This window comes from Salminus brasiliensis, chromosome 23 (genome assembly GCF_030463535.1).
Source record: "Salminus brasiliensis chromosome 23, fSalBra1.hap2, whole genome shotgun sequence".
NCBI lineage: Eukaryota > Metazoa > Chordata > Actinopteri > Characiformes > Bryconidae > Salminus > Salminus brasiliensis.
Window position 1 is genome coordinate 30,455,777 of NC_132900.1, and position 23,587 is coordinate 30,479,363.

Sequence of the window (23,587 nt, forward strand, 5' to 3'; positions counted from 1 at the left end):
GAAGTAGAACCCACTTACTATGCTACACCAGTCACTAGCATGGTGGTTAACGGCACCACAACAACTATTATTGGCTTCGTCCACATATGAGAAACCACGTAAAACACCATATAAAGTTATAATAATAATAATAATGATGAATTTGCAGGTTAAATAGAGCAAGCTAGGGTGCAAGACCAGACCAAACATGGATTACAGAGTAAGAAGAGCTGAATTGTTCAGATTGTGAGCATTGGATTGTGGGTATTGTAGTGAATTTACTGCTGTTGTCTGGGCAGAGGTCCGAAAAGACTGCGTAAGGGTCGGTACAGCTCAGGATAACGCCTTCAGTCTGACGTATGGCTATGGCATCACTAGGAATCGAACTGGTGGTCGAACCAACGCTAAATATCAGCCTCACGTGAAGTGCCCTGTAAACAGGCCTGCTCATGGATTTTGAAATATGGCCGACGCAAACCGCAGGTGTCCGCTCACAAACCCCAAAAGGTCTGGATTCTGGCTTTCTGCTCCAGTGCGGAGCCCCAGGCAGCTGTCCAGACAGTCGCGCTGATCTGTCCGTCACGCAGGCAGACAAGAGGCGAGAGACGACTTGTGTGGGGAAGAGCTCCATCAGCAGATTTCTAAAACGCTGCTTATGTAAGAGCGTCTGCTGTGGGCTGTCTCTTCAGAGCTTTCACACAGCCTCAGACCCCCGCCCCTACAGTCCTTCCCTCTGGGACAGGACAAGACAGCAAATTCAGCATTGGTGTTGGGCACAGATGAACAAACACACACCAGTGAAACACACACAGTGACCATAAGCACACGTGCCCTGGGCACGAGTGGTGGGCAGCCATTGCTGCGACGCCCAGGGAGCAGAGAGAGGGTAAAGGGCATTGCTCAAGGGCCCAGCAGTGGTATTGAACCCACCCCCTGTCACCCACTGCTCTAACCACTGAGCCACCGCTGCCCCCAGGTGTAAACAGGTGGCATTTCCGGGTGCTAAGTCTTGCATCTTATTATTAATATTATTATTTTTAATTTTTTTATTTTTTTGAGTTCGTAGAGCGAACACTTAAAACACCTCAGACATAAACTGTGTATTAATATCCCTTTTATTTAAAAATTCATATTCATATCCAAATGTGAACTTAAAAAGGTAGTACGTGACGGGGTGGTAAAATTTAGTAAAGTTATGTTAGCCACTTTTCAGGACCTTGATCATTTTTGCTGACCTCTGTATTTCCCATTGTGTTTACTTGTTTTTATTGATTTTTTTATTAATTAATAATTGTCTTATGTTAATTTAAATATAATCCTGAAAATATAAAAAGAAAAATGGAAGCTTTTAAGCCATGTAAAGACAGAAACAGTGCTGTTGTGTTGCTGTCTGTAGTCTGGGATAGTCCAGATTCATTTTGAGGGAGTGGACACTGGACGGTAAAGCTGGTCAGCTAGAATCAAGATATTAGCTTAGCTCAGAGATCCGCTTGCTTCCCGCCTCAGAGCATCACACTTGTGTTGGATTGTATCTGATTTAATGCCGCCATGTTGTTTTTTACCAGGTGTGTGTGTGTGTGTGTGTCAAAGTGAGAACCGCAGGCTTGCCCTTGAATCTCAGCAGGGGAATTAGTTACAGTCGGCGGAGGACTGTTCTACACTAAGCCTGTGCGACAACTTGACCGATCCTGATGAGTTTTTTTTTTCACGCTCCAAACCACAAGAAAGCCGCTTGCATGGAAAATTCCAGGAAGCCAGGCAGGGAACCTTAATCTGTGTGTGTGTGTGTGTGTGTGTGTGTGTGTGTGTGTGTGTGTGTGTGTTTTCACACATTTTCAGGACACTAAACAGACACAAAGCCTGCAGACTGAGGACCAACAACATGGTCCTGACTTTTAACGGTTAAACATTTTAATAATAAATGACTTTTTTGGGGTGTAAAGGTTAGAGTTAGAGTTAGGGTGAGGTTTAGGACTACGCTTAGGCTCAAGCTTAGACTTCTAAACATATCTTTTATAATTACAGATATAAACAGACCCGCATTCTGCCACAATAATAGGGCCATGAGATCAAATACTGATGTTTCATAGCAGTTCCTGAATCATTTGTAGTAGATACTGAATCATTTATTGTAGATGCAGAATCATTTGTTGTAGGTACTGGATAGTTTGTTGTGAGCACAGAATCATTTGTTCTAGATACTGAATCATGTGTTGTAGTTACTGAATCATTTGTTGTAGATACTGAACCATTTATTGTAGATACTGCAGCATTTATTGTACATACAGAATCATTTCTTGTAGGTACTGTATCATTTGTTCTAGATACTGAATCATTTGCTGTAGATACTGGATCATTTTTTTCTAGATACTGAATCATTTGTTGTAGGTACTGAATCATTTGTTGTAGGTACTGAGCCATTTATAGTAGATAATGAATAATTTATAGTAGATAATGAATCAGTTATAGTAGATAATGAATTATTGAATACTAAATTACGTATAAAAACAACTAGAACATTTTTTGTAGATAATGCATCATTTATAGTAGATACTGAATCATTTTTTGCAGATACTGAATCACTCATTGTATAACCCACATCATTTATACTAGATACTGGAAGATTCATAGAAGAAACTTAATAATTACATGTTACTGAATAACAGACTTTACAATTACAACTAAAAAGCCTAGGGTTCGAGGTGTCACCTTCAAGCACTTCAGTCTATTGGCAGTGCTTTTCTATGGAGACTCCATAGACGCTGTTTGTGCTCTGGTAGCTCCTAGATAAGCACCCTCATTCATATACCTTACTGTAGTCTTTGGAGTAGAGAAATGGGTGTATGTGCGTGGATGGAGCGGGTGGGGGAGAGGTGGGGGGCTTGGGGGCGTCTGTTATAAATATATAAATGTAAGCCGGAGCTCACGCATTAATGTCTCTCACTCATGAATGTTTCGCGAGGGGCTGTTAGCGCGGGAAACACTGTCCCACAATTCCCTCTGGTTGGCAGAAGGGATAATGAGTCACGTGCACTTTCACCACAGGACCACAGGATCTCTCCGTCTCTCCATCTTCATCTCTTTCTCTCTCTCTCTCACACACACACACACACACACATTCGGCCGTAAGGATTAATTGCTGCTTGTTCATATTAATAGTCTCTTAAGCTTCAAGATCCATTACTGGAGGATGTGCTGAAGCTCAGTGTATATATATATATATATATATATATATATATATATATATATATATATATACACACACACACACACACACACCCTACACACATACATTGAGATGTTTGTAGAGTTGCCTGTATCCCAAGTGACTTCCACCTTCCACCACATCCTTATTTTTACTCTCACTGTCCATTAAATCAGCTGCACTTACCGTATAGGAGCACTGTGTGGTAGAATTTGGGAAGTGGGTCATTCTCAGCACTGCACTGACACTGATACACACTGATGGGGTGTGTTTTCTGTATAACAACGGATCCTAGCATGGACCTAACGTGGTACATTGCTCCGCTAAACTGACTAACATCAGTTTTGGGAAACTGTGGGAAGGTTTTTCGCACCACGGTAGTTCGAACCATGTTGGTAGTCCAAACTACAGTGTTTCCAGATGTGTTCGGCCAGAGTTTCACAGCTGGAAACTTGCATAAACTCACATTTTGTAATGTTATGTCAAAATATGGAGAGTTGTGACCAAAATCCCATTATTGTAGATACAGAATCATTTGTTGTAGATGCAGAATCATTTGTTGTAGATACTGGATCATTTTTTCTAGATTCTGAATTATTTGCTGTAGATACTGCAGCATTTATTGTAGATGCAGAATCATTTGTTGTAGGTACTGGATCATTTTTTCTAGATACTGAATCATTTGTTGTAGCCACTGAATCATTTGCTGTAGATACTGCAGCATTTATCGTATATACAGAATCATTTGTTGTAGATACAGAATCATTTGTTGTAGATGCAGAATCATTTGTTGTAGATGCAGAATCATTTGTTGTAGGTACTGGATATTTTTTTCTAGATACTGAATCATTTGTTGTAGCCACCGAATCATTTGCTGTAGATACTACAGCATTTGTTGTAGATGCAGAATCATTTGTTGTAGGTACTGTATCATTTTTTCTAGATACTGAATCATTTGTTGTAGCCACTGAATCATTTGCTGTAGATACTACAGCATTTATCGTAGATACAGAATCATTTGCTGTAGATACTGCAACATTTATCGTAGATACAGAATCATTTGTTGTAGATACAGAATCATTTGTTGTAGGTTCTGTATCATTTGTTGTTGATACTGAATCATTTGTTGTAGATACTACAGCATTTATCGTAGATACAGAATCATTTGTTGTAGGTGCTGTATCATTTGTTGTTGATACTGAATCATTTGTTGTAGATACTACAGCATTTATTGTAGATGCAGAATCATTTGTTGTAGGTACTGTATCATTTTTTCTAGATACTGAATCATTTGTTGTAGCCACTGAATCATTTGCTGTAGATACAGTAGAATTTACTGTAGATGCAGGATAATTTGTTGTAGGTACTGTATCATTTTTTCTAGACACTGAATCATTTGTTCTAGATACTGCCACAGTTTCTGCCGGTGGTACCGTTTTAGGCTTAGTCTGGAAGTGAGAACACTGCTGATTCTACATTTAACTCACTCCTGTTGGCTCTATTTTTGCCGGTACAGCAGCACATCGAAAAAGGCCAGACAGGCAGTTAATCGAATGTCAAACAGGATGTAAGGAATCATGTAGCGGATAATGGATTCTGCATAGAGCGCTTCTTCAAGGAATCCTCGGAAGGCCTCCAGAGTTTATCTTAATATCCTAGGAGCCTAGTTCTCCTATTTTTGTTCCATGTGTCTGACTTTTTGTTCCAGTGAAAAGCAAAGCGGGTTCAGGAAGGCTGATTTGTTCCCATGATTCATGAATTATTGCTCTATGCTGACTCATCATCCTTTGTGTCCGATTTCTTTGTGTCTGGTCCCTGAAGGAGCACTGGAGCGTCTGTCTATCTGCTTTACATTAGCGAAGCCTAATGAGACTGGAATCACATCGCCATCAGCAGAGAATAGCTTGCAAGAACACACAGTGTCACTGATGCGAAGCACCATTATCTGTTTGAGAACTTATGCCGCCCCCTTGTGGGGGAGAGTCTTCGCCTGGTTTTCAATGGCATTTGATGATGCATGTATTAAAGCTAAAGAAGAGCAGAAGAGCGTTTACGCAAAAATATCAGCATTTTATTTTATCTACTGCATTTCATTGTTGTGACACCAAAAAAAACATTCTTTTTTAAAAATATTAATTTTGTCAGAATTTTTACTTTTACTTATGTCTCCCAATTAGGTACTGCCAGTAAACCCACCCATTCATAGCTTTCCCTCGCACTAGCAATGCTGCCAACACTAGGAGGTTAAGAATTTGACATGTCTCCTCCAATACATTCAAAGCCAGCCTCCACCTGCCAGGTGGGCGACACACTTGGAGGAAAGGGCCGGGTCCCCAGCTAACAGACGCCTGAGAGAGCGCCATGGTATAGCCATGTTAGCTACATTAGCCTCATAGATTAAAATATGGTCTCCACCACATCGTTCTGTGGCTGTAAGTACGGTTAGCTAACCACGCTGAGAAAACCGGGCTCTATATTTAGCCCAGAATTGTTCGCTATCTGGGTTGGAATCGGCCCAGAACTATTGGTGCGTCCCTACTGTATCGAAGTCAGTGTAGGCTCCGCCCCTTCACGTGAAGCTTCCACGATGTCTTGGTGGTGACATCGCCTCGTAAGTCAACACGAGACCGCTGGGAAGTTCATTTTGCTTTCCGAGTCCTGTGAGACACCCTGCTTGGCTACGAACTGAGCGTGTTGGAAGCGTCCTGCGATCCGGCTAAAAATAAAGCGACCTTTGGACGACACACATGATGACATGACAAATTTGCCCCCATTTCGACCTCAGCTATGTTCCCCTAGAAAGCAGATGAAGGGGGTCCTGGGGAAAGCCAAAAAATAAAAAAGGGGGATAGAACAGGGGCAGTTTTCGCAGAGAGGCAAAGAGAGGGAATGGTGAGAGAGAGCGAGAGCGAGCAAGAGCGAGCGAGAGCGAGAGAGGGCTGGCGATAATGGAATGTGTTGTTTTGCTCGACACCTCAATGCCACAGCGAGGGCTTATGTGTGATACAATGAGGCTTGGCAGCGGCGTAGCCTGGTGAGGCCTGTGGGAGAGGGTGAGAGAAAGAGGGAGAGAGAGGACGAGTAGGGATGAATGACTCTCACTCTGAATAGGGCGAGAGAGAGTAGCTCGGACGGTCAGCTTCGTTCAGGAAAGAGAGTGCTCACTGAGAGTGCTTCACACCTCCGCTCCTCAGCATATTTTTCTCTGGCGTCCGTGTTTGGAAGAAGCAGGCGAGGAGGAGATGGGCTCGGAAATGCCAGGCGAGTGCTGGTATTTGCTGGACCCTGTAAAAGCAGGAGAAGCTCCGACAAGACCCTGCTTTTGACCTGGTCCTTGATGGTCAAAGTGGTGGAAAAGCTGGTCATCCAGGTAAAAACATACCCTATCCCAGATGACATGCCCATGCAGGGCCCGTATGTGTAGCCCAACCTGGAACCAGAGCGTTTTGACCATGGGTTCCATGTTAGCCCCATATATGGATGCCCATCAGGGTCTCACCAGGGTCAGTGATTGGACCAAGAGGGGTTTAAACATCTGGGTCTGACCCTGTCTGGGTGGTACACTGCATACAGGGCCTAGATGGGGCCCATCTGAGATAAGGGGTGGACAGTAATGTTGGGGCCCATTTGGGAAGCCCGACTGGCCCTCCATGATCATCTGGAACCCACCAAGCCCCACATGAGCATGATGACTGGGATGCTGGTAAGCTATCTGGTTCAACTGGTTCACTTGACCAGCATTAGGTATGTTGGTATTTGTTTAGTTTGAGTCTGGTGGACTACCAGTCTGGTCATACTGGTCATGCTGGTCGACCAGCTTTGAGCTTGATACCAACTGACCAGCTGGTGAACAACCTGATGAAGCTTGTCAACCAGTTGGTCAACCAGCATGACTGACGAGACCAAGCTGGTTGACTAGCGTGACCAGTTTGACCAAGGTCGCTGATTGACTGGTTGTCTAGTTTGGTCAAGTTGTTCACCAGCTGGTCAGTTGGTAGACCAGCTTAACCATCTCAAACAACAGCATACCCTATGCCAGTTAAAGGCTAAACTGCTCAACCAGCTTCAGCATTATGACCAAGCTTCTCCACCAGCATGACCAGTAGGACCAAGCTGGTTAACCAGCATGACTAGCCTGACCAAACTGGTAGTCCATCAACGCAGACGAATACATACCCTATGGCCCGGGACAGCAGGGTTGTGTGCACCAGTTAGCCTTCATGCAAACTGAATTTCTAAATGATCCAAACGAGTTGATTGTCCAAAAGTATGTGGACACCTGCCGGTTCCCCCGTTGTATATACTGTGAGGTTGTTGGACAGCTCATTCCAAAACCATAGGCATTAATATGGAGTTGCTCCGCCCATTGAGGGGTGGGTCTACCAAATGAGAGGCGAGTCTGGCTACACCTCTGTCCTCTACTCTACAGAATCGGGTTGCAAATTTGACAACATGGCGGACAGCTTCGGCTTCATTCCTACCCATGTTTTCTACGTCATTGACGATAACTCGCTAACGTTAGCTTTTTCCGTAAGCTACGTGGAGAAGTTAGTCTGCTAGCGGTTTAGCTCTTAGCAGACCAATCTAGATACTTGCTAGTTACATACAAACAAACTATTAGAAATTTTGCATAAATGGAATATTTACAGCAGGAATCGCACTAGAATAGCTGCATGTAGCCTGTTGCTAACAACGCTTGACAGCCGGCTTGTTTGGGAACACTGGGCGTGTTAGTGAGCGCTCGACTGTCCGAGACGATTCCAAGAGGATCCTAGGGGAGATTTCTGAGAGGATTCGGCAAATTCAGAGGATTTTTGAGGAGAAATTGACTATAAATAAAAGTAAAATCTTCATTAGACACCTAAATGCGCTTTGAGGAGAGCGCTAACTGCCAGTTCTGTCAGCTAGCAGATGCTAGACGCTGGTTAGCCTCATTCTCAGTGATGGGGGGCAACCTGAGGCCCATAATCGCCCGTTTTAGGCACGATTTTAATGGCGTCTGCTTTGGTAACTGATATAAGACGGGATATTCGATCCATCTCGGATATTCTCTCTCTCGTCTCTCTCACTTTGTATCACACTGTGCGAAGTGTGAAGCCTAGCCTCTGTCGATGTCTCGCACGGCTTCATTTCTCCTCCTGGCACTGATACACACACACACACACACACACACACACACACACACTCTTTCTCTCTCACATTCACACCGAGCACACAAATCCACATATACAGGCGCAGTGAAAGCAGGCCAGTGTTTTTCTTGTCTTGGTCCCAGGCGCTAGCGTTCATTAGCAGCGCACACTGTAGCGTCTCTCTTTTTCGCTCTTCCATACAAACTCTCTCCTTTTGTGCTCTCACTGTCTCTTTCTCTCTCTTTTGTGGACTGGCTCTCAAAGACGCTCAGTGAAAGCTGACCGGTGGCCTGCCTCATCCATCCAGGGCCTTGTCCGAGCCCTGACTCATGGCGAACACAAATTCTCCCTCTCTTTCACACAGAGACGTTCGTCAGCCTTACGTTTGGGTTTAAGACACGTAATTAAGCATAAAATAAAAAAGGGCAGCAAGAACATCCAGTACTGTGCAGATTCAAGTGGAAAAGACATACACTATATATTAAACAAGAAGACAAAAGTATTGGGACACCTGCTCATTCATGGTTTCCTCCAAAATCAAGGGTATTAAAATAAAAGAGTTGATCCAGCTTTTGTTGTAGTAACTAAAGGTAAAGGTGCACGTATTTGTCACTGTACACTGTACAGCGAAATGTGTCCTCCGCATTTAACCCATCTGGTAGTGAACACACACTCACACACGCACACATGTGTTAGGGGCAGTGAGTACACACACACACACCCAGAGCGGTGGGCAGCCAACTCCAGCGCCCGGGAGCAGAGAGGGTAAAGGGCTTTGCTCAAGGGCCCAACAGCGGCAGCTTGCCGAGCCCGGGAATCGAACCCACAACCCTGTTATCGATATCCCGGCGCTCTAACCGCTGAGCCACCACTGCCCCTCTGAGCCACCACTGCCCCTACTGTCCAGGGAAAAAGGCTTTCTGCTAGATTTTGAAGTCCATTGCTGTGGATTTGATTGCATTCAGCATTTACATTACATTTACATTTATGGCATTTAGCTGACACCCTTATCCAGAGCGACTTACAAGTTTACTCATATTACAGAGGCGGGCCAATGTAGTGTTAGGAGTCTTGCCCAAGGACTCTTATTGATGTAGCACAACATAGTCACCAACACCAGGAATCGAACCCCAGTCTCCCACATGGTGTGGTAGCTCAGTGGCAGGTAGTGGTGTTATCTGTTGCGCCACACCAACCACCCAGCCACAAGAGCTAGAGTTAGTGAGTTCCAGATGTTGGTAGTACTGGATGGAGCTCCACCACCATCATTCCAGAGAACACAGTTCTTCCCCTGCTCCACAGCTCCTCAATGCTGGGGGGCTTTACACCCCTCTACTAGCCCACGCCTGGCATTATTATGCAGCATGGTGCCAATAGGGTCATGATGTTTATTATCTGCTCTAGACAGTCCTAATCTATTGGCAGCACTTCTCTACAGGGACCAGACAAGCCTGTTTGTGTATGTTTGTGCATTTGCACATCTGTGTCAACAATGGGTGCAACTTAAAGTAGCTGAATGTGTTAGAAGGGGTGTCCACAAACATTTGGCCATATAGTGTATTAAGTATAAAAGATGTGCATAACATGACCTACGAGGATACTAGGTGGGCGGAGCCTGTGATGTGTGATGTCATGTCTGACCCATGCTACCTCTGTGTGTTTCCTTTAGCGCTCTGCCGGGGCGTTGGCATGGCCCAGGGATGAATGGCGACGGGGCGCCCAGCAGCCCGGAGCTCTCCTCCTCGTGTCCGCCGCCCGATTGGAAGGAGTTCTGTGAGCTGCATGCCCGCGCCTCCGCCGCTGACTTCGCCCACAAGTTCCGCCGCTTTGTCAGCGAGAACCCGTGCTACGACTCGCCGGGTGCCGACACCAGCTTCTCGCAGCACTTTGCACGCCACTTCCTGGACTGCTTCGCGGCCACTCTCAGCCAGGCGCGAGAGCCAGGCTCGCCGGGCTCCACCCCCAAGTACAGCATCGTGCCCTTTGCCGGCCTCCGGAGCTGCCCCCCACCCTACGCCCACGACCTCTACCAGCGGCGCAAGGACGCGGGAGCCTCTAGCGAGTCGCTGGACAGCATGGACAGCTTGGGAGGGGGAGGGGCTGGTGGAAGCTCCACCCCCCACAAAGTGGCGGCCCTGGGCCAGTCGCGCAGCTCGGAGGACGTGTCCCTGGGCCACCACCACCCCAAAGCCCGCTTTAAGAAGGGTTTCTCTTTGCGCAACATGAGCCTGTGCGTAATGGACGGGGTCAGGGAGATCTGGCATCGCCGGGCGTCCCCGGAAGGGGACAGGAAGGCTAACGGTGGAGAAGCTGGTGGGCCTGAGCGCTGGAGCCAGAAACTACGCTTGCCACGGGGCTCGCAGAGCCACCGGGGGGCCGAGCTGCTAGAGATCCAGAGGGAGGGGGCGCTGCGCTACATGGTGGTGGACGACACTAACTGTGTGGGGGCGGCGCAGTGGCAGAAGTGCAGGCTGCTGCTCAGGAAAATGGGAGCCAGCTCAGATGGCGGGGAGAAGTTCCTGCTCGAGTTCTACGTGCCGCCAAAGGTAACCTTACTCCTTCATCTTCTTCTGCAGCTATTTTGACCTTCAAAGCAACATTATGTAGCATTTCCACCTTAAAATAGCAGTATACCACTCGGACCACTCGGACCACTGCCAACTGCACTATATAATTCTGGTCAGGCGGGCAGAACAACCCTTGCGAAAACTGTCCTGTAATCCTATAATATAAAATCCTATAATACTACTCCCAATAATACTCACAGCTTGTTCAGAAAAGCATGTGTAAAGCGTGTCCTTTACACGTGCCTGTACTGTAGGGGGAGCCCAGTTCTCTCATAATGCTGCTTTTAGGGTCCCATATAATTTACAACAGCCCATTTTGAATTCATTTGGATTCATTTGTGATATCACAAAAATGAACAAACACACTGCGCCATAGTTGGGATACCGACCCACTTGAAGAAGTGCATCGGGTCCCCAGCTTCGCCACACTATCCAACAGATGCTTGTGCTGGCCTACATTGCTTTAAGAGTAAGAAGAGGAGAGAGCGGCATCTATCCAACAGCCAGTTGTGCTCTCTCAGACTCCGGCTGCTGATGGCAAAATGGGTCGGGGTTCGAAAGTCGGGCTATAGTGGTAGTGCATTAGGCTACTGAGCCAACTCAGAACCCCACAAACACATTTACTGACTATCTATCTTCCTATTCAGCCGACAACAATTTAGCCCCGCCCATTTACACAGATGATATAAGGAGTGTTGAGAATGCTGTCTCACCACTCAAATAATATCTGGTCCGAAATATAAAACAAATATATAATTTTTGACAGGTAGAACAAACTGCTAAAAAATATCCCAAACTATTATTAATTAAAAGTTCATTGTCCTTTAAAATGATGTAATAACAATATTATTATTAGAACTATTATATTATTAATATATCAGTGGTGTAAAATGGTCTTTAAACTATCATAATATTGCTTTTATATAATATATAATATTATTATATATAATAATATCGCAATTAATTCTGGATCTGACAGTGTCCTGCTGCCCACCCCTTCGGACATAGATGCCTATTCAGGACGGTCTGGGTCAGCATTAATCAGCCATCATATGACTCTTCTTGTAAATATCTTTGACTGGGTTGCCAAGACTTCTTGTTGTGGGTGGGGCCAAAGTGTAAAATGGGTCCCCACAGTTCCAGACTCTAGATGGTTCTGTTATCTCCTGACAGCGCTCGGGATAACTCTCCCGAGTCTCTTAATGGTGTCTATGACAGGCCACAGGGCGCTCTGCTAGCTCTGCACAGTGGTAAAAACAAAGGATCGGACCTGAATCAGAATTCAGATCCATGCTCGGATCCACTGTTGACATCATCACTTGAGTTTGGGTGGTTAAGCTGACACACTCACATGTCGGGGCAGTTCTGTAACTTGTCATAATTTGCTGCATTTCGACAGCATTTCCCTAAAGTGCAGATGTGCGGCCGGATAAGCTCGTCCTTATCCGCTTCATCACATCTTCAGGGTTTCTCCCGGGAGTGACGGCTAACGGCTTCCTCTTCCTGGCCGAATGACCGGCAGATAAAACAGCAGTTAAGGCTGCAGAGGAAGCAGCACTCTCCAGGCTTTTCCTGCCGTCACCAACCCGAGAGCAGGCAGCTGGCTTATATGATTCATATAATATGTGTTTATATGAGAAATGAGAATTTTTGGACTTTAGGAGCTTAAATAAGAAAGCTCCATCCATAAATGTGTTCTGATTAACTCTAACCCTAGTTCGGGAAAGTGTAATATTAGACAAAGAGAAACAAATCATTTATTTTATCTTTATTTATTTTTTTACTTTTTTCAGTTAAGAATTCAAAATCAAAAATTAAAAAAAAATGTTTTCTTTATTTATGAATCTATATCTGAATTTAACATTTTTTACAAACATTTTTATTTAATCCTATTTTTAACTCATTTTCTCCCCAATTTGGACCGCCCACCCCCAACCCGTTGCGTTCTCATTGGCACTACGATACATAAGCTTCGCATATCGATCGATACCCGATACCAGTCCGATACCATTGCTGAATTAATAAACCGTATACCCCACCATGTGGGAGAGACTTAAGGCATCAGGATTGAGTTAAACATTACTTTATATAATATAACAAATTAACACAGATATAAATGTACTAAATTACCATTTGTTTATTTATTTATTTGCCTATTTAGTTCAGTCTCACACCAACAAATTAAATTGGAAGGATCAGTTCCATGGAACAACCTAATTATTCGATACCCGATCCAGCTAATTTTGTTAATATTGGGACCGATGTCCGATCCTAATATCGAATCGGTGCATCCCTACATACAGGGATCTAGAGACGATTTTGGAGCCCCGTGCGAACTCTGATTTACCTCATATGTGATGTTTTTTTTTCTATAGGTTACATTGCAGGCTAGTCTGTCTGTTTATTTATTTATTTATTTATTTATTTATTTACAAATGTGAGATGGGCATTGATGTTGGTTGGCAGTACTTTCTGCCTTTCAGCACAGCTATGAATGCCTGTGGAGTCATGAACTCCAATCTGAGGTGAATGCTAGAAGAACCTGTAGTTCCTTGGAAGTTCTCCTGGAACCTTTGTAGCCTTCGAGGATGACTTCCTGTGGCTTCCTGCTCCCTTGAGGACATTCTGGCTGACCAGCCAGTCCTGGAAAGGTTCACCAAGGCTTCCTTAAAAAACCTCTCATAGCAGTACTGTCCATCCGGTGGGGGTGGGAGTGTGTGGTAGTGTGTGTGTGTGTTTGAGAGAATGATATATGAATTGTCTGTTGATTAAATCAGTCTGGAGTCACGTCGTATTCAAGCTTCACAAATCTGAGTAACTGCAGGAGTGTGAGTGTGTATATGTGTGTGTGTGTGTGTGTTTGACTCATAAACTATGTGTGATGTGTGTGTGTGTGTGCTCAGCAAGGCCGCTAAGTGTGGCTGAAGCTGCAGTCAGCACACCATCAATCTCACTCTAGCCTGTCCACACACAGCACTTCCCCTCTGACCGCTGTGTCCAGCTCCAGATATGGCAGAGAAGCGTAGCCTGGCTCACAGAATCTCAGCTCCAGCAGCAGGAACCTTGCCAGATGCATGTTACTGTGCTTTATCACACTTGATTTGACACGGCTGCTAATTACCAAGCTTCTCGAGCTCTGAACTGCGAGGCATTGATCTCTATGATATATATATATATATATATTTATATATATATATATATATATATATATATATATATATATATCGGCCTGTATACGTTTCCTCCCATATTTAAAGTGGTAGTTTGGCGAGAACTCAAGCCTATACACTCTCCTCCTCACCCCAAACCTAGTTAATCATCCAAGACATGCCTGGCAGGTGTCCGGAGTTCGATTCTTCAGTTTCACGCCGGGAGCTGTGAGGCTAGTGCAGCTAATAAGCAATTGATGCTAATGTTAGCGCTTTAAGCTGAGATCCAGTGTAGTTCATGTAGCTTCTATCATCTGTCACATAACTGTACACAGTAGTAGGCCATCAGCCACAGTACAGCACCTCTAAATCCTTTAAAGCAAAGTGTATCAAATTTTAAACATTAGTGTGATAATTCAATAATAACTGATCTTAAATAGGTTATAAATAATATGTAAACGATAATACATAAAAAGTAATAATCAATGACATAGTCAAGAGAGTACCATTACAGCAGGTCTGCTCCCATTAGCACTAGCACTGCTCCCGCACATGCCAAGGGCAGCCGGCACGCTCGGAGGGAAAGCGCCGGGTCCCCGGCTCCACCGGACCAGCTAACAGAGTGACCAGACGAGAGAGAGAGTCATCTACCCACCCGGAGAAAGTATGGCCAGTTGTGCTCTCTCAGACTCTGGCTGCTGATGGCAAAACTGCATGGCTCAGGATTCAAACCCGTGACCCCCAGGCCATAGTGGTAGCGCATTAGGCCGCAGAGCCACATATAGAGGCCCGGGTTTCTTCGCTGTCGATGCTCTGCCAGGCCTGCAACTGCCTTCATTTCACTTCTTGACCTTAAGAGTCATGACTTTCTTCAGCAGTATGTTTTGGGTCATCGTCCAGCTGCACGGAGAAGCACTGTCCAGTGAGTTTTGAAGGATTCGGCTGAATCTGAGCTGACTGTGTCGTCCCCATACATTTCAGAAGTCATGCTTCCTCCTTTCGTTAGCGGTCACATTATCAGCAAATACAAGGGAACCAGTTCCATTGGCAGCCATACATGCCCACGCCATAACGCTACCTCCATCATGTTTGACAGATGGTATGCTTTGGATCATGGGCGGTTTCTTCCATGCAACACAATCTGTCCATCGGTGTGCTGGTCCGTAAGATGTTGTTCTTGGTCTGGTCAGCTGTTTTGAAAGGATATTTTGGCCAGTCGCCCAAAATATATATTTATATTTATATAAAATTCTTCCATATAGTCAAATTGGCCACGCCTATTTGTGTTTTTGCTGTATATCTAATATTTGTTGCCATTTTTCAGTCTAATGATGGTCTGTTTTACTGACAGTGGCAGCTTTTTGGACTATATATGGAGAGGTAGTAATGGGGGAATAACAAACATGGCCATAGAAAAGCGGTGCAGCCAACTGTCCGATTACTTTTGAGCCCCTAGAAATAGGAGGGTGCCTATGTATAAAAATGATAAGGTAAGGTAAGTAAGGTAAGGTAAATAGCTGTCTCTCTCAAACACACACACACACACACACACATATACACTCCCCCTCCTGCATTCTATATACAACCATTCACTCCTATAACTGAAACCTTGTCTCGCTTAATAATTTATGAAAGCAGTGGAGGCTAAAGACCTCGATGAGTTCTCCCCAGACGGGAAAATAATATGCGTATCTGATCAATACAGTGGCCTGAATCAGTGGCAGTCATATCTCTCACATTTCTCCAGCCCAAATCATATGTTGGGAGAAGCATTCTTATAGATTTGCCCTCATTTATGTTGCATTTATGTTTTCTAGTCCTCCAAGCCCAAGGTGAGCGTGCCTCTGTCGGCCATCGTGGAGGTGAGGACCACAATGCCTCTGGAGATGCCGGATAAAGACAATACCTTTGTGCTGAAGGTGAGTTACTACACTTTCTGTCTCCTCCATTTTCATTCAGTACTAGTCTGAGGCCTGCAGGAGAATTGTCTCAGACTGACTAATATTTTATTTTGCTTTTTTTTGCTTTTGTTTTTACTTATTAACATCATAAATGCAATATATATCAAAATAATTTTATATGTTAGTTTTATAGCTGTTAATATTGGCAAAAAAATACCATGATAATATTGGCTAATATTAAGGAGTTTTACTGATATCGCTTACATTGTTTACAAAAAACAGAAACTCTTGCTGTATTTAAAATGTCAAATACAAACATATACCAGTCAATATAAAAAATGTATGTAAAAAATAAACGACAATTCTAGAAATTATATATATAGATATATGAATAAATATTGTATTAATCATAGTAATTATATTATTAAGCTATTTTAAAATTACTAATAAATTACACAGATGCCACAATACCGCTTTTTCTTTTTTCTTTTTCTTTTTTTTTGATCCCAGGATTAAATTGTAAGTACTGTCCAATACAGTTCCAGTCTTTTTTAACTAAGCATTAAGTTGTTTTAAATTCATTTAAATAAAGAGCATTTAAATATAGGTTATGGTTGGCAAATAATATCAGCAAATATTGACTATTATTGAATATTGCGGGAATTCTTGAATCGTTATTTATTTATTTTATTTTTCAAACTAAGCATTAAACAATTTTTTTATTTGATTTTAATTTTTGTTTTCCCTCCTAAATTTAATCCAGATCTTTTAATACTAAAATATCGTCTCCTGAATAACAAGCCTGTGGTCTAAGGGGGTCCGTCTTTTCCTCCACATTAGCTGCATTCATAGAACATTACTTTGTAGGTCCAGCCTGATCCCCCTCCAGTGCTGAATTATTGGTCTGTGTAGTTTAGCTGGTTTGGTAAACACTGCCGTGATGTGGAATATTCAAGCAGGTTCCCAAACACAAGCGTGGCTTTGTGCTGTGTGTCGTCACAGGTGGAGAACGGCGGCGAGTACATCTTGGAGACCATCGACTCTCTGCAGAAGAACTCCTGGGTCGCCGACATCCAGGACTGCATAGACCCTGGGTAAATGAGGGATAAATATTTGCCCACGGCCGAAGGGAGGGTAGGGGGCTGGTGGGCACAGTACACAGCCATAGATCATGCAGTGTGTGGAGGTTTTGACAGCTCCTGACCACTCTGGATAGCACTGGACTGGGCCATAGAGTTGATGGTCCAGATTGCAGAGTATTGGCTGTATCAGCTAGTTTACGTACAAATATTAATTATATTATTAAGCTATTTTTAAAATAACCTAATTACATATATGGCACAATACTGCTTTTTTTTGATACCAATCTTGAAAATTGATGCTAATGCAGTTTCTGTATGGTTAAAAACTGGGCTAGCTGCTAACTAGCTAACTGAGGTTATATCGATAACTTCATTCTGCACAGTAAATCAAATTAAGGCTTAAAGGCCATGAAATGCATCTCCTGAGTAATTAAGTTGTAATTTGATGTATAAATACTAAGTGTGTGACTTTGTTTAGGTGATACAAGCTTATTTACCACCCTGTTATTCGACCTCAGAATCATATACACTGATGACAGTGCTGTGACAGTGGGCCTGTGAAAAGCTCTGCTTTGATTGGCAGGTTTACAGCACCCTCAGGCCTCACAGCTGCCTAGCATAGCCTAGCCTAGTGTAGCTTTATCACTGTAACAAGAACGTTTTGTAATTATTCCGTAGTCTTACTGGACAGTGTTGCCATCCTCTCTGGGTCATCTCGTTGTCCAGTCATCACGGTGAAGCAACATAATAAATCATGCAATGTTGAAACAAAGGAATAAAGTTCTGAATGTAGCCTAATATTATATATATATATATATATATATATATATATATATATATATGATAATCTCAGTATTTGCCAGTGTCTAGTATTGTCTAGACTACTACAATCTTGTTTATGTTAAAATAAAAGTTTTATTGCCATATTTTTATGTGCAGACCACTTGTGGATGCAAAATATATACTGGCTGTAAAGTTTTTTTAATAATTATAATAATATAAAAATAATATGTATAATTATTTAAACTATGTATTCTTCTTCCTATAATAATAATAATAATAATAATAATAATTGGTCTGATATTGTCTAGACTACTACAATCTTGTTTATTTTAATAAAAAAGTCCTTTTTTGTCAATTTTTTATGCACAGATTTATGCCAAATATATACCAGATGTACAATTAATTATTTAAATAAGATAGATAGATAGATAGATAGATAGATAGATAGCTGGATAGATAGATCACTTTATTTATCCCACGGGGAAAGTCAGTTTTTACAGCAGCAAAGAATATGTTTTTATTCTTCTTGCTGTTATTATTATTGTTGTTTTTTATGCACAATGTCGAATATATACCAGATGTACATTTAATTATTTAAATAATGTATTTTTATTCTTCTTTCTGTTATTATTATTATTGTTGTTTTTATTATTATTATCAGTAGTAGTAGTATCCGGTATTGTCTAGACTATTTCAATCTTGTTTATATTAAAATAAAAGTTCTTTTTTGCCATATTTTTATGCACCACTTGTTTTTGCAGAATATATACCGGCTGTAATCTTCCTATTATTATTATTATTATTATTATATTAATATTTGTATTATTATTATTGCATGTAAATGAATCATGTAAAAATTACTGTAAATGACAGTAATGACTCTACATCTATGTGTAAGGTTAGAACACATGCTGAGTGACCAGGACAACTACATATTGTCTATTGCAGGGACAGTGGTGACGACATTGAGCTTGCATCATGTCCGCACGGCCAGCCTTCCAAAGAATTCTCCATGGTGGCCTCCTGCAGTTGCGAGCTCCTGTCTGAAGGTGGGTTCACGGACGTCCTCATACACTTTAACTACATTTTTACATTTAAAATTCTAGTAATGAGGCCCATGATGAGGCCTGTACTGAACTGTACTGGTCCCTGTTATCACAGCGGTCCTCATGGCTTTGTGATTATTTAGGGATTACTAAAATAAAAGGAGTATCCTGCTTATTTTTTAAGAAATTGAGATTGGAGGAGAGATGTGGTTCATTGCTGAAGATTTTTTCTTTACAGTAATGGTTGTAGAAACCAGGGATTGCCACATCCACAGCGAGAACTACAGCCATTTGGTTTACTATTATCCAAATAGCCCACCGGTTCGTAACTCCCCCTAGCACTAGCAATGCTCCCGACACTAGGAGGGTAAACCAAACAAGCAAAGCCAGCCACCGCCTTCAAACTACTGCTGATGCGGCATTGTGGGCCAACAGACCCGTTCGGAGGGAAGCGCCAGGTCCCCTAACCGACACCGACGTGTCCGCCAACATCGCTTCAAGAGTGACGAGGGGAGAGAGCGCCATCTACTGAGAGAGCACTGCTAATTGTGCTCTCTCAGGCTCCGGCTGCTGATGGCAAAGCAGCATGGCTCAGGATTTGAATTCAGAGCCCCTTAAATAGTGATAAGTCTTAGAACACCCCACATGTTCCTCTCCGCCATAAATTAATAAAAAAAATGTTTTGGGGCACAGTTGTTACCACAGAAATATCGTAATATCATTGTGATTGCATTGTGGCCACCGCTGTGCACTATTCACGTTATTAATGACTTTATTTTTGCATCTTAACCATTAAATTATGCAGGTATTTTGAAAAATCAGTGGAGCTACTGGTTGCCGAAGTCTTTTGAGACAGTTATCTGATCTACTTACGGTTTCTTTCAGGTATACACCGGGCTCCCGAGAGGTCATGTGCCACTGCTACCGACCATTACAGTGCCCCCACTGTCCGCTGCAGGGAATTACCATTCACACAGCACCCGTCTCATGTGCCCTTAGAACGATTCCTCCAGTCACCAGAGGCTCAGAGTGCTGGCTCACCACCAGGTATGCCCGTCCACTCCAGAGATGATGCGCCCCCTAGTGGTTGGAAATTTTATTCTGCTGCGTCTGTAACTCCGCCTCCACCGATAATGAAATAGACAGTGTTTTTTCCCTCTATTATGTAGTGGTGTTGATGCTCCCTCTGGTCTCTATCGCGACATACGAAGCAAAAAGAATATGATTGGTTGCTTTCTACCCATGATAAAAAATTGTGTGGGGATGCATGGTAGAAAACAGCCAATCAGAGGCTTTTCTGTTTCATATGTGGTAGCATCAGCATTCAGAAGGTTGGCGTCCAGCGCTGTGTAATAGAGGTAAGACAAATACCTCTGTTTGATCATCAGTTGGGGGGGGGAACTTAACTGGACTGAATTTCCAAGCACTAGGGGGCGCACTAGCCAGATTTCATTAGTCAGTGAGTTGCTTTATGTAACATGTCTGTCTTGCCTCTGTGTCTGATCTGTGATTTCGGTTTCCCCATGTCCTTTTCAGCACATGGCTCTGTTGGTGTTCTTGTCTCGGCCCTAGCCCCACCCAGTCATTAGTGTTTCCACCTGTGTCTCCTTCGTAGCCCTGCCCTCTTGCTATCCTCCCCAAGTGTTCCTGCTTGTGTCTTGTGCTCTTATACCCCTGTGTTCTCCCTGTTCCAGGCCTAGCGTGGTCGATGGTCGTGGTGTTTGCGCTGTGTCAGCGTTATTTTGCTGTTTGGCTGCGGTGCTTTTCTGTCCTTCTGGCTTTGTTCTCTGTTTTGTGGGTTTCGTTTGGTTTTGGGTTCCTCCAGTATGGCTGTTTCTGTTTTTCTTGATTCTGTGACCTAGAGCTGGGCGATATGGAAACATTTTAGATGGGCAAAATGTATCAACTGTATCATTTTTTTTACATAGAGATGTGTACTTGTAATGAAATGTGAATTTTAAACACTAAATAAGAAGCTTTTTGGTCGAGCTTAGCCAGATTATGCTTCCCTACTTGCTTCCTGCATTGTAGCGATTTTTATTGTTTCGTAGCTCTGAAACTTTTCATTACTCAACCAGTACATGCCGTTCTTTTTAAGAAGTGTCAGGATTTATAGCTGTCTATCGAGTATTTAAGTCAGAGTTGGTATCGGTATCGCTACTCGGTATCGGCAGATTTTTGAAAATCTGGTATCGGTATCGGAAAAGTGGTATTGGTGCAGCCCTAGATACAATCAAATATTGTCATATAGCCCAGCTCTACTGTGACCTCTGTTTGGGATGATATTAAAAGGATTACTAAGGGGGCTCAGTACCCTCGCACTTGCATCCTGCCTTAACCCTCCAGCCGTTACACTTGAAAAGGTGTGCAGGTGTCTGAGTATGAGGTATGAGTGTGTGTGTGTGTGTGTGTGTGTATACAGAAAAACAGCCTGCCTCATTGGTTCATTCGTTGGGTTCGGTTCTGTGTGACAGGCTGGTCCCCTTTCAGGGCCAACGCTGCCTCTATTTGCAGCATTCTTTGTTGTTGCTTTGTGATGCTAAGGCCTGTCTAATCTGGACCCCATTGATATGCAAATACAGGCATTTCAGCAGATGGTCACATGACGCCAGCATGACACTGTCACCAAGAAAACAAACTACACTTCCCACAATTCTTCCTTCTATCGCCCTGTGTTCACCAGGTCTTGGCGAGCCCACCGGGGAGACAGAGGGTGACGGCAGCCTGGTCGGGTACCCATGGTTCCATGGGACGCTGTCACGCGTGCGAGCGGCTCAGCTGGTGCTGGCGGGCGGTGCTCGAAGCCACGGCCTGTTCGTGATTCGCCAGAGCGAGACGCGGCCTGGAGAATACGTCCTCACCTTCAACTTTCAGGGCAAAGCTAAGGTGAGCCAGTCTCTCGTGGACCATGATGGAGGGCAGGCTTGCATAGCTTAGGCTTTGTCCATGTGTTCCTTGTTGGCTTCACATATGGATGCCCAACAGGGTCCCACTCGAGCCAGGAGGAGTTAAACATGGGCCCCATCTGGGTCGTACACTGCACATGGGGTCTAGATGGGACCCATGTCTGATTCAGGTGGGCTGTAACGACGGGGCCCATTTGGTAAGCCCAACTGGGTCCCAGTAACAACACATTGTGGGTAGAGACCCACTCAGATCCCATGCCCACCTGGAACCCACCTATCCCACGTTCCACCCATGTGAGCGCCACATGAGCATGTTGTCTGGGTCGGTGCTCAGTAACCTCGGGCGCTGGGATCCAGCTGAAACGTGATCTTTTCACATCCTGCTGTTTGAGATTTCGCCTTACTCGGGTGTCGGCCTTGGTATTCTGAACCCTTCCTCCATAGATGCTGCAGTGTAACACTGATTGAGAAACCTGCTCTCTCTCTCTCTCTCTCTCTCTCTCTCTCTCGATTTGTATGGTAACTGATCTGCTTGCTTGTGGGGGTGGAAGCCCTATACACTGCATTATCAGCCTTAGCGACCCTATGTGTTACACTGCTCAGAGGGTATTGGCCCTGCTTCACACCTCACACATCTGTGAAATGTTGCCACTCCCTAATTATTATCTACAGACTGTATGAACTACACACACTGCAGATTCATACTGGATAAAAAAATTACTCCCTAAATATTATCTACAGACTGTATGAACTACACAGCAGATTCATACTGGATAAAAACACTCTAATTATTATCTACAGACTATATGGACTACACATCAGATTCATGCTGGATTAAAACACTCTCTAATTATTATCTACAGACTGTATGAACTGCACAGCAGATTCATACTGGATTAAAACACTCTCTAATTATTATCTACAGACTGTATGAACTACACACACTGCAGATTCATACTGGATTAAAACACTCCCTAATTATTATCTACAGACTGTATGAACTACACACACTGCAGATTCATACTGGATAAAAAAATTACTCCCTAAATATTATCTACAGACTGTATGAACTACACACACTGCAGATTCATACTGGATAAAAACACTCTAATTATTATCTACAGACTATATGGACTACACATCAGATTCATGCTGGATTAAAACACTCTCTAATTATTATCTACAGACTGTATGAACTGCACAGCAGATTCATACTGGATTAAAACACTCTCTAATTATTATCTACAGACTGTATGAACTACACACACTGCAGATTCATACTGGATTAAAACACTCCCTAATTATTATCTACAGACTGTATGAACTACACACACTGCAGATTCATACTGGATAAAAAAATTACTCCCTAAATATTATCTACAGACTGTATGAACTACACAGCAGATTCATACTGGATAAAAACACTCTAATTATTATCTACAGACTATATGGACTACACATCAGATTCATGCTGGATTAAAACACTCTCTAATTATTATCTACAGACTGTATGAACTGCACAGCAGATTCATACTGGATTAAAACACTCTCTAATTATTATCTACAGACTGTATGAACTGCACAGCAGATTCATACTGGATTAAAACACTCTCTAATTATTATCTACAGACTGTATGAACTACACACACTGCAGATTCATACTGGATTAAAACACTCTCTAATTATTATCTACAGACTGTATGAACTGCACATACTGCAGATTCATACTGGATAAAATCACAGATCTTAATAACTCTTTCATTTTTTGGACTGAAAGTAAACCTTTACCTAAACAGCAGTGTGATTGTAATGAGAGTGTCGTACAGCGTAACTACAG

At 43.2% G+C, this 23,587-nt stretch overlaps 1 protein-coding gene across 2 annotated transcripts in view; it reads left to right on the plus strand.

Annotated features, from left to right (window-relative positions):
* Window positions 1–23,587, plus strand: part of LOC140545585 (SH2B adapter protein 2) — a 40,121-nt gene that overhangs the window by 8,820 nt on the left and 7,714 nt on the right. For both annotated transcript variants that reach the window (XM_072668425.1, XM_072668427.1), the window contains exons 2-7: window positions 9,986–10,862; window positions 15,850–15,951; window positions 16,936–17,027; window positions 18,747–18,847; window positions 19,730–19,891; window positions 21,528–21,730. In XM_072668425.1, coding sequence (XP_072524526.1) covers window positions 10,017–10,862; window positions 15,850–15,951; window positions 16,936–17,027; window positions 18,747–18,847; window positions 19,730–19,891; window positions 21,528–21,730 — 1,506 coding nt within the window. In that variant the 5' untranslated portion in view covers window positions 9,986–10,016. The remainder of the gene's footprint in view (window positions 1–9,985; window positions 10,863–15,849; window positions 15,952–16,935; window positions 17,028–18,746; window positions 18,848–19,729; window positions 19,892–21,527; window positions 21,731–23,587) is intronic.